At 31.5% G+C, this 12,206-nt stretch overlaps 1 protein-coding gene across 1 annotated transcript; it reads left to right on the top strand.

Annotated features, from left to right (window-relative positions):
• Positions 1–3,084: 3,084 nt before the first annotated feature.
• On the top strand, positions 3,085–8,089 carry LOC126679155 (probable copper-transporting ATPase HMA5). The gene is made up of 5 exons (XM_050374104.2): positions 3,085–3,548; positions 4,849–6,249; positions 6,445–6,699; positions 6,836–7,438; positions 7,583–8,089. The coding sequence occupies exons 1-5, from the start codon at positions 3,132–3,134 to the stop codon at positions 7,997–7,999; spliced, it is 3,093 nt and encodes a 1,030-aa protein (XP_050230061.1). The 5' UTR covers positions 3,085–3,131; the 3' UTR covers positions 8,000–8,089.
• The last annotated feature ends 4,117 nt before the right edge of the window (positions 8,090–12,206 follow it).

The following is a 12,206-nucleotide window of genomic DNA, read 5'->3' on the forward strand; positions in this document are numbered from 1 at the left end:
ATATGAAGGGTGTCGTAATGTCTCATTTTGTAAATGAATTAATGTTCATGTATTTATAATTATACTTCAACGTTTCCACGTATGCACATATTTACATATCTTGTATAACTTTCTTTCCAAGTAAACTAATCCACGTACGTTACGAGTTTATATGTATGATGCATGCAGCAATGTCGACTTTTTCATCGATCAAATGTGTCATTTTCCAATTTCATATCATCTAGTTTTCTTGTGCCCAAATGACAAAGATTTCGCGCACTATATCATGTTTTCTAGTGTGTATTTATGCTGCTAAATACATTAATTTGTAAAATTCTATGACTTTTAAGCTTATAAAATTGCACTAACAATTAAGATATATAATGACAATAATTTTGAAATTCTAAAGTTCAATTTATTTATAAATGTAGGCATATTTAAACACTACTTTAGCGGCAGAACGTATTGTTATTTTCAATAAATAATTCAATCAAACTCTAAAATGAAACCAAATTTAGAAGTAATATTTTGAGTTTTTCTGAATTATAAACATGTATTTGAATATTTTGTATTTGGCCAATAAAAATTAATGCGTTACTCATAATTAATTTTTATTTTATATTTAAAATGTTAATAGACTCGATCTAGGTTAGAATAGTACATTCTATTTTTGAGTAATTGATTTTTAAAGTCACTAAATTTCCACTTTTAATTTTTTTATTTCAGCAATAAGATTTTTTTATCTCTAAATTGAAAGAAATGAAAAGCTCACATTTTATAAAAATATTTTAAATTATTTCAATTAATATAATTTAATTAAAAAGATATGCTGATTGTATTTCATGAATATATTGTGAAATTAGGAAACTAAATTCATCAAATAAAATAAAATTAGGACAACAAAAAGGAAAGACAAATTTGCACGTGACAATAACTTAACAATTGCAAGCACTTGTACTTACAAAATTAGTGGATAAATATTTTTACGACACCTAACCCATTTTATTTGCTGATGATCATAATTTATGTATGCCTTTCCTGCAAGGTTTATAGCGATAGATGTTATAATTTCGTCCTTTCTTCTTTGTTTGACGCAAATTATGAATAATTCTCCATTGATAGATCTTACAGACATGCACGCTCGACCCAAAACACATGTCACTTGTATATAGGATTTACAAAATATAAATCAAAGTTTGAGGTTTGATAACCAAATTTCAAAATATATAAATCAATTATTCAACTAATGATTAGATTAGAGTTTAAGGAAATTTTCAAGTTATGTAATTTTCCATGAAAATGATAATAATTGAATTGCCTTATTTACTGAAACTTTCAAAATTTTAGAACCTTACTTGAAAGCAACTACATGGTTTGAAAAATAATTAAGTTGACCGGACAAGGTATTAATTCTGGGTTATCATCATATTTCATATACATTAGGCATAATCTATTCTAAAATCTATGTACTTTGAATTTTTTGACCTTAAATTTCTGCATTTTTATCTATAGAGATTGGATCATTCTATAGGTTGTTTTTTGTTAGTGTGTATTGCATACGATGTTAGTGAAAATACGACATATTAGTTTGGTCCAGTAGGAGAGTGGGTGCTGATTTTACATCCCCATTTCGAATATATGATCCAATAATAGCATTCCATGTTACAGTATTTTGTTTGGTTATATATTAGCAGGACTATATATATTAAACATCCGTTTGATTTATTTCGCAAACGTGTGATGGGGAAAAAAAATTGAACAAATTCACAGTTTGATATCCCTTATCTAAAAACTAAATAATTTAGTACTTCAGTTTTAATTTTATGAATTATAAGGCCCTTCTGTTAAATATTGATATCAAATTGTTAACGGAATAAAACATGAGTTACCAAATTGTTTGAAAATGAAGTAACAAATTGTTAAAATAATTAAAAGTGAGGTACCAAATCGTTTATATAATTGAAATTGAGGTTTCAAATCGTTTGAAAATAAGTATCAAATTATTAATGAAACTTATAGAAGGGCCTTACAGTATAAAAAATTAAAATTGAAGTAACAAATCGTTAGATTTTCAGAAAAGATTATCAAAATATAGATTATGACACACGTGATGAGTTTTAAAGTAATTTGCTCAAAAAATTTAGCATGCCAACTAGGGTTCGATGTCAGCATATGCAAACAAAATTAACGGTCCTTCTAACACTCTAACTAGCAAGGGCATATTTGAATTAGTTTTAATTTTTGAGACTAAAAGTTAGAAAGAGCTTAATTATTCCTTGGCAAAAAAATTGGGGTATATTTGTACCTTTTTCCTATATTGTTTGATTGAGTAAAAAGTTAAAAATTATTTATTTAATTAATTCAAATAATAAAAAAAATTAAGTTTTATTGATAAGATGCAAAAAGATAGTTTTATGGCTTATTTGCATTTGAATACCAACAACATCTTTTTAACGATTTAAACTGTTTTTTAAAATTTGCATCATACATTTTAAACTTTCATGTTTTTGGCATTTTGTAGCATGTAGTCGTTTTTTGGTGTCGTTTCATACAAGTCTCAAATTAATTTGAACATTCTGCTCTGTCAATACAAACCGGAACAATCATGTACAAGTCTCAAATTACACTTATTTTTGAAATTAATTTTTTATTTTTTTTTATTTCATGAACAATAATTTTACACAATTGATCTTTTATTTTATTTTATAAAGAATCATGTGAATTTAAATGAAAGTTATGTGTATAGATTTAAATTGATGATCAAATAATTATTTATCCAAATTTTAAAATTAATAGCCAAAATATTTAAATTAATTTGTGAAGATATATTTAATAAATAGTCAAAATTATGAAAATAAAAATCATTTTGCCTTTATTATTTAACTAAAATATATTTATATATACGTGAGACGAAATTAGTTGAACGAGGACTAATGAATAAAATGTAATTCAAATAGTACGAAAGTCGAGTAACATTCTATTGATTTTGTTGGTTCAATTTTTTTATAAGTGCGTCCCTCTAATAATAAAAATAAAATAGGGAATGGGGAGTAGGGCAATATAATACTCAATCATTTAAAAATGGACACTTATGTCAAATGTGAAACTCCACTAACTTTATTTAAATAGTCCCTTCCATTTCCTAAAACTCAATGCATTTTCTCCTTCCTCAACTTTTCTTTAAAACCAAACTTTCCATACAATCAAACACATTTTTCTTTTCATTTTCCTTCACTTTGCATTCTTTTTTCTTGCACACAAATTATACTAATTTCATGGCAACGAAGCTTTTAGCTTTGGCTTGCATCCGCAATGATCGACACAGCAATTATGAGGACATATCACCGAGAGCACGTTACCCTTCCATGCCTAAGTACCCTAAAGGTGTCTCAGTGCAAGAAAGTTCAGCTGAGGCTCATAAAGCTGTGTTTTCCGTCGTCGGAATGACGTGTTCTGCTTGCGCTGCTTCCGTCGAAAAAGCTGTTAAACGCCTTTCGGGTATTCAACAAGCCGCTGTTGATGTTTTAAATAATCGGGCACAAGTTATCTTCTACCCAACTTTCATTAACGTATGTTCTTTATTTCTTGATTTACTCGTTTTTTTTAGCTCCTTATTATATTGTTGCTGTTACTTAGGTTGAAAGAAAACCAAGAAATGATTTTGTGGGTTGGTTGGTTTATGCGTTAAGGGAAAGAAAATGATTATGAGTTTTGTAAGTTTTTATAAGTTTAAGTTAATTAAAGAAAAAGACAATTATGGTGAATCTTGCATTATGGATCCATTTAGTTTACGAGAAAAAAAATGGTCCCCGAATTTTGACATAGACAAATTTCTAAACTTCATTTTACAATTTAATGTCCATCTTTAATGCAAGAAAACCACATTTCGAATATGTGTCAAGATGTCTTCTCCTTACTGCAGTTCGCAAGAATTTCTTTTGTCGTGATTTCTTGTCACTTTCACATAATATTTTTGAGTTGGTTGTTATAGGCCTATTAAGAGTTAAATGTTTTTTCAGTTACTGAACTATATTCTTTTTACATGGCAGTAATCATTTAATTGTTTCAGTCATAAATTGCTTGTATGACATTAATGTAAATTTATGTAGTTATGCAAAGTATCTGATGCCACATAAATATTTTTAGATTTAAATTGTTCCAGTAACCTTCGGTTAATGTAAAAATAGAATTCAAATGATCAAAATAAAACGATACGAACGTAGTAAACTTCATATTAAAGTAGGACGTTCTGACAGTGGGTTGGTCTTCTTAGGATATGGTCCGAAGGACTCGTGGGATGTTCCTGTAAAGAAAAACATCGAGCAACAGTGTTGTGCCTATTTTTCTTGGTTCAGATGAGATAAAATATGAGTAATTGATTATGAGAGTTACCGTACTATTTCATTTTTGCAGTTTGATTATAAAACTTCATAATAAATTGGTTATCATCCTATAGTGACTCCAGTAAATTTCTAATGAAATCTAGTCAATTTATGCCTACATGGCAGCTGGTTTTTACTTTAATTTCCTCTTATTTTCACATCAACCATATAAACCAATAGCACCTTACACCCTTTTACCATGCCATCTTTTCCATTCTCCCATTTTTAAAATTTCAGAGTGAAATCTGGGACTTAAGTTGGCCGGATTTCATTAAAAACTTGCCGGAGTCACCAAAAGCATAGTACGTTAACCAATTTGTTATGTTTTAAAGTTCGGTAACCAAACTGCAAAAAAAGAAATGTACGGTAACCCTAGAATTAATAATCCGATAAATATATTTATGAACTTTGATATATTGCTATTGATTTATTTTTTAATTAAGGTTATTTTATAACTATATATATGATTTTGACCATATATTTATAGGCAGAAACGATTCGAGAGACGATTCAGGATGCTGGATTTGATGCTACAATCCTTGAAGATGAAACTATGGATAAATCTAATCAAGTATGCCGACTTCGAATCGTTGGAATGTCATGCACTTCTTGCTCCTCCACAGTTGAGAAAGCTCTTGAATCAATTCAAGGTGTACAAAAAGCACAAGTTGCCTTAGCAACAGAAGAAGCAGAAGTTCAGTATGACCCTTCTATCTTGATCAGCTGCAATAAGCTCATAGAAGCCATTGATGACATAGGATTTGAAGCCATAATTATCAGTACTGGTGATGACATGGACAAGATTCAGCTTAAAGTTGAAGGTATTAAGACATTCAATTCTATGCAACTCATCGAAAAGTCTCTTCAAGAACTTCCTGGTGTTGTCACTACAGACATGGACTTTGAACTTAGTAGAATTACAGTTTCTTACAAACCTGAAATGACTGGTCCTAGAACTTTTATCAAGCTGATTGAATCGACAGGGACCGGACGATTTCAGGCAATTATATTTCCTGACGGATCAGGAGCAAGAAACAGTACTCATAGAAATGAAGAAATTAAGCAATATCATAGATCTTTCTTATGGAGTTTGGTTTTCACAGTTCCTGTTTTTTTAACATCAATGGTTTTTATGTACATTCCTGGTATTAAACACGGATTAGATACTAAAATTGTTAACATGTTAACTTTAGGAGCAATTCTGAGATGGGTTTTATCTACTCCTGTACAGTTCATCATCGGTCGACGATTCTACACAGGAGCTTACAAATCATTGAGGCATGGTTCTGCTAATATGGATGTGTTGATTGCCTTAGGAACAAATGCAGCCTATTTCTACTCGGTTTATTCCGTGTTAAGATCAGCGAATTCTGATGAATTCATGGGGACGGATTTTTTCGAGACGAGTTCAATGCTTATATCTTTTATTCTTCTTGGGAAGTATTTGGAGGTTTTGGCTAAAGGAAAAACTTCTGATGCTATAGCTAAGCTTATGGACTTAGCACCTGAGACAGCAACATTGCTGACACTATCTGATGAAGGAAATGTGGTTGGTGAAGAGGAAATAGATAGCAGATTGATACAGAAGAATGATGTGATTAAGATCATTCCGGGTGCAAAAGTAGCTTCTGATGGTTTTGTTATATGGGGACAGAGTCATGTTAACGAAAGTATGATAACCGGAGAGGCTAGGCCCGTAGCGAAGCGGAAAGGTGATCCAGTGATTGGAGGTAGTGTGAATGAGAATGGGGTGTTGCATATTAAGGCGACACGAGTTGGTTCGGAGAGTGCTCTTTCGCAGATTGTTCGTCTTGTTGAGTCTGCTCAGATGGCTAAAGCTCCTGTTCAGAAGTTTGCTGATAGGATTTCTAAGTACTTTGTACCTCTGGTAAGTCTACAATATCGCGTACCATGTTTATGCGTTTGATTTCGTTTCTGAAAAGACTTTTAAAATTCAGAAACTCTATATTTATAACCAATTTTTGTTAAAAATGTAATTTCACCATTTTATATTTCAGCGTTTCTGATTCCGTGTAATGTAGAATTTATGCTGTCATATAAAATAACTACCCATATTTTGCAGGTTATCTTTCTTTCATTCTCAACTTTTGTTGCCTGGTTTTTAGCTGGAAAATTTCATGGATATCCAGAATCTTGGATTCCAAGTTCCATGGACAGCTTTCAGCTTGCACTCCAATTCGGAATATCTGTTATGGTCATAGCCTGTCCTTGTGCTCTTGGATTAGCAACTCCTACTGCGGTCATGGTCGGTACTGGAGTTGGTGCATCTCAGGGTGTGCTAATCAAAGGCGGTCAAGCATTAGAAAGTGCTCACAAGGTTCACTGATTCTTCAACCCCATTTCCATATCATTAAAATTTGCCAGAATAGAAAGTTTATGTTAGAATTGGAGGACACGCTAAATATCATAATGATTTATTTCGTAATTAACCCTAAAAAATACCGATATTGCAGGTGAATTGCATAGTTTTCGACAAGACAGGAACTCTTACAATCGGAAAGCCTGTAGTTGTCACCACAAAACTCTTCAAAACTATGGTTCTGAGAAATTTTTACGAACTTATCGCTGCAGCTGAAGTAAACAGTGAGCATCCTTTAGGCAAAGCCATTGTAGAGTATGCCAAGAAGTTCAGACAAGATGAAGACAATCCTGTCTGGCCGGAAGCACGAGATTTCACCTCGATTACCGGCCATGGAGTAAAAGCTAATGTTCATAATAAGGAAATAATTGTCGGAAACAGAAGCTTAATGTTCGAATACGACATTCTCATTCCGGCTGATGCTGAAGAAATGCTAGCAGAAGCTGAAGGAATGGCACAAACGGGGATTTTGATAGCAATGGATAAGGAAGTAGTTGGAGTTATAGCCATATCTGATCCTCTAAAACCAGGTGCACGTGAAGTCATTTCCATTCTGAAATCTATGAAAGTTCGAAGTTTAATGGTGACTGGTGATAATTGGGGAACTGCGAATTCTATTGCCAGGGAAGTCGGAATCGAGTCTGTTATCGCAGAAGCTAAGCCTGAACAAAAAGCAGAAAAAGTAAAAGAATTACAGGTACAGGATATGATCTTAAACTGCCATAATCTATATTACACAGTTTGATTTTGAAATTACGGATTTCGGTTCGATTTTTCAGATTCATTCTGTTTTTGCACACCCCTTTAGTCACTTGAAAATTAAATATCTAGCATTTTACAGGCTTCAGGCTGTGTAGTGGCAATGGTAGGTGATGGTATAAACGATTCGCCGGCGCTGGTAGCAGCGGATGTCGGAATGGCAATCGGTGCAGGCACGGACATAGCAATAGAGGCAGCTGACATAGTTCTGATGAAAAGTAACCTGGAGGATGTGATCACTGCTATAGACCTTTCGAGGAAGACATTTTCTCGTATCCGTCTGAACTACATTTGGGCTCTGGGCTATAACCTGTTAGGCATTCCCATAGCTGCCGGAGCACTATTTCCTGGTACAGGATTTCGTTTACCGCCATGGATTGCTGGAGCTGCAATGGCTGCCTCTTCACTCAGTGTGGTTGTGTGCTCTCTGCTGTTGAAATACTACGAGAGACCCGAAATTCTGGAAAACCTTGAAATTCACGAAATCAAGATCGAATGATCTATCAATTTATGTTTATGGAAGTTGTACATATCTATCTATGTATGTATAAATAAAATTCACTTGCTAATTTTGAGGTTTGACAGTGTATCTTTGTGTCTTAGGCAACTAATACAATGTCGTTTATATGACAAAAGCTTTATGCAAAAACAATGAAACATTTATCAACAAATATTCACGTCGGGCTACGAACCATCCATAAAATTATGTCACGTGATATAATTATACTCTCTCCGTTCCAATAGAATTGTCCACTTTGCCTTTATCACACAGTTTAAGAAAAATAATTATTTTTTATGGGGTTTGTAAAAGTTTTCTTACTTTTTTTATTATACCCTTATATAATATAGGGTCCACTTGCAATTTATTTATAATTTACTCATTAGTGGATTTTAAATGAAGTAATATAAGAAAATTGAATGTAAAGATTAGTTAGTTTGAAAGTGGACAAGAGTTTTGGAAGAAAAAAAAATTCTCCCTCCCAATTCTATTGGGACGGAGGGAGTAATAAATAATCTAGTTATTTCACCTAAGAATTTCTCATCGATTTGGATCTTTTTCGTCCAAAATCTAAATCCAAGTAATTTTTAAGTGTGATTGCACAATGATAGAATTTGTAAAAGACTTTGAAGTGATGTCAATTCTCAACGGAAATGGATCATTACACGTTGCAGTGTCAGAAAGATGAAATTTTCAATGGATTCTGAATAATTTTTCTAGAGTTTTCATAAACCCTAATTTCTATCACATCTTCAATATCTTTTTGATGGGAAATACGTTGCATATGGTTTTAGCTGGAACCCAAAGAACAGAATTTGTCAAAAATACTCTCTTTTTTAATTTTATTTGCAAAAAATATTTCGAGTTTGAAAATTTTACTTAATTTTTTTAAAAATCCGTTTTAGAAAATGTTGCAAAATTTATTTTCAAAAATCATTTGAAACCGTTTTGAAACTTTTTAAGATTTTTTTTAATGGTGGCAAACTATATCCATTTGAAATTCTTTTCAAAATTATTTACGGTTCCAAATAGTATTGTTAAAAACTGTTCGAAACTGTGATCCGCATTGGAGTTAAAAAATAAAGATTGAGATGTGTTAGGGTAATGACTAGAAACTTAGGAGTTTGGGTTGAACTTTGCAATTTGTTTTGGGTATTTTTATAAAAAAAATCCCTGAACAAAAGGTAAAGATGATCCTGGGTTTCTAACACAGCCCATGTAGCTCAATTTCGTTGTGGGCGAATTAGAGTTGCTAAACGTTGGTCCGACCTACCAATTCAATCCGATCTGACCCAGAAAGCATCGATTCAAATTGTCCACAAACTAAATTGATCCAAAATAATATGAAATTTTTGAATATGAATCAGATAAAAAGGGAAACTGATTTTATGGAAAATGAAAAAAATTCTATTCCACATACTCCTTGTTAAAAAAGTTTATTTATTTTTACCAACAATTTGTTTTTGTTTATATTATATATTTTATTTGAAAAGATAAACTTTTAGTAAAAATAATTTCACATAACTAATAAATTCATATAAGAAGTGACATTGTTTCACGTAAATTCGTTAATATCAAATTTAGGTGAACGTGAAATTTTAGACTTTTTAATGTTTTTACTTTACAAATATTAGGCTCGATTGCTTAAAAAATTACTAAATGTAGTCTGTTAGGCAATTTTAACACTAACTTTTATTTTTGACAATTTCGGAATACTAACTTTTGAAATTTTACAATTTTAAACAACAAGTGAAATTTTGTCAAGAAAATAATGAGGTAAACGCTGGAACAATGCTAGTTATGTCGTCCTATTTGTTGAAGAATTATACAACCAAAGCAGCTCGAAACCTTAGAGATGAACAATGTAATCGTGCAATAAGAAATTATGGTTTCAGTTCAGTTATGTATTTATACAAACCGGATAATCATACATATAAAATCGCGGTTTCAGCTCGAGGAAATCCGCAATGCGTAGAACCTTGAATATAAATATGAAGCAGATGATAATCGGATCAACCAGGCTGAACTCAATTTTTACATCTTGGATTGTAACGTTAATTTCAAGTGGGCTACTTATTGTTGTACCCATTGAGCGCTGCTTCTGTAGCGGTTAAGCCTTATAAAAAACTCTCTAAAATTATGATTGAAGTTAGAAGCAACTCCGGCAGTTTAAAAGCATGAAATAAATTGCTTTGAGTTGTTAACTGCCAACGTAACTAGTACAAAGAGAAGAGCATGGCAACATCACAACGTCACGAACAAATTTTTAGAAACACTGTCCAACGAGAAAACATCAAAACATTTGTATTATCTCATTTTTATTTGGCTAATCACTCAAAACTCCTCCACCTTTAATTTTTTTTTCAACTGCATTCCGACATTGGAAAACTCTCTCAAACTCCTCTAACCATTAAATTCCATTCCAATTGCACCATGACGTAGGAAAATCCTCTCAAAATCCCTCCACCTTTAGATTTGTTTTCAATTGTACCCTAAATTGGAAATTTTTATGGTTTCAATTTTAAAAAGTTATTGGATATTAGGAAGAATAATTTTTTACATTATTAATAAAATTAGCGTTTAATTAGAATATAGATTAAAAATAAAAAATTATTAAAAAAAATTCATGTGAAAAGAGGTCAATTTAATACTTTGGGGCACAATTGAAAAGGAATCTAAAGATGGGGGGATTTTTGAGAGATTTTTCCTACGTCAGGGTGTAATTGAAAAATATTAAAGGTGAAGGGCTTTTGAATAATTAAGTCTTTTTATTTTTGTAAACAAGTTTACAAATTTGAATTCAATTCTCTTTGTGACTTTTACTTTTCAATTATTCGACCGATTTTGAAATACCTGTAATAAAATTAACTAAACTCATAAATTGCTTACTTGATGTCAAGATAACGAGAAATTCTTAAGTAGACTCAGTCCATCACGTCATCTATGGACTAATCCTATCACATAATGACACGTCATTAGAATAATGGCAATCTTGTAATATTACTATTCAAATGTGTAAATCAGTAATAAACGAATTTACAAGATTGTCATCATCTTAATGACGTGTCATTATGTGATAGGATTAGACCATAGATGACGTGGTGGACTGAGTCTACCTAAGAATTTCTCCAAGATAACGCTCATATAACTGAAATATGCTCGCTGGCACGCTCACAATCCGCATTTACTTTCATTTTCCGCTAAAAGGACTTAATATATATTCATGTAGTTTTATATAGTCTTATGCATATTTGGACTAAAATAAGTTGAAAGTATAAAATCTAAAGTGAACCATTTTTAGACTACAATAGGATTATCATTAGTATTTTTAATGAACCATATTCAGATACAATTTAAGTTTTAATTCATTGAGACATCTAATCCTAATAGGAAACTAAGTAGTGTAAAGGATTTAATATCCTAATCATGATAAAAAAACCAAGTGCCAAATATGAGTAATAATTCAACAACATCAATACTAAGAAAACTTCTATAATGAGTGTCCTTGCATTTTTTTATAAGTTCCCAATTTCATCCAATTCAGACCATGATTGTAGCATCTTGGCAAGTGGTCTTTGCACCAATAACAATAAAAAAAATGTTCATAAAGTAGAGAGATATACTGATTTTCTTTTCAACTGAGGTTCGGGTTTGTTTGGAAGAGTAGTGAATATGAAGACTATCGCCTTCTTCCCTTATACCTCTTAAGTCATTGTATACGGATAAGAAGGATCCGCGTAAGGATACGTTGGTAGGGCTCTTTCTTATTCTCCTTTGGCCCTACAATCCGAGATCTCCAGAATGCTAGCCTCAAACACGAAATCTATGCTTACTCGCTTACCCATCCTCTATCTATATTATATATAAAAGTACGGATGGGGGCAGAGGGACATGCAAATTTACTGAATAATCCTTTTCAGTTTACTACTAAATAAAGGTTTTATAGTCATTAACTAATTAGCTATTTAATTAATCACTATTGTAATTAAAGTTCTAATTAAAATAGATAGCTAAATTATCTCCAATTTAGTTTTTAGCATGTAAAAAATAACTAAATTGTCTCCAAATTAGTAGAAATACTTATCTTTTAGTTTGATTGAACTATAAAATTAAAATACTGTATTTGGCCAATATATTATTATTTAAATTTCTGTCTTATTATTTTTAAAGATATTATTAATAAAATTAAGTTAATTATTTAATTATG

The sequence above is a fragment of the Mercurialis annua genome, linkage group LG4 (genome assembly GCF_937616625.2).
Source record: "Mercurialis annua linkage group LG4, ddMerAnnu1.2, whole genome shotgun sequence".
Lineage (NCBI taxonomy): Eukaryota > Viridiplantae > Streptophyta > Magnoliopsida > Malpighiales > Euphorbiaceae > Mercurialis > Mercurialis annua.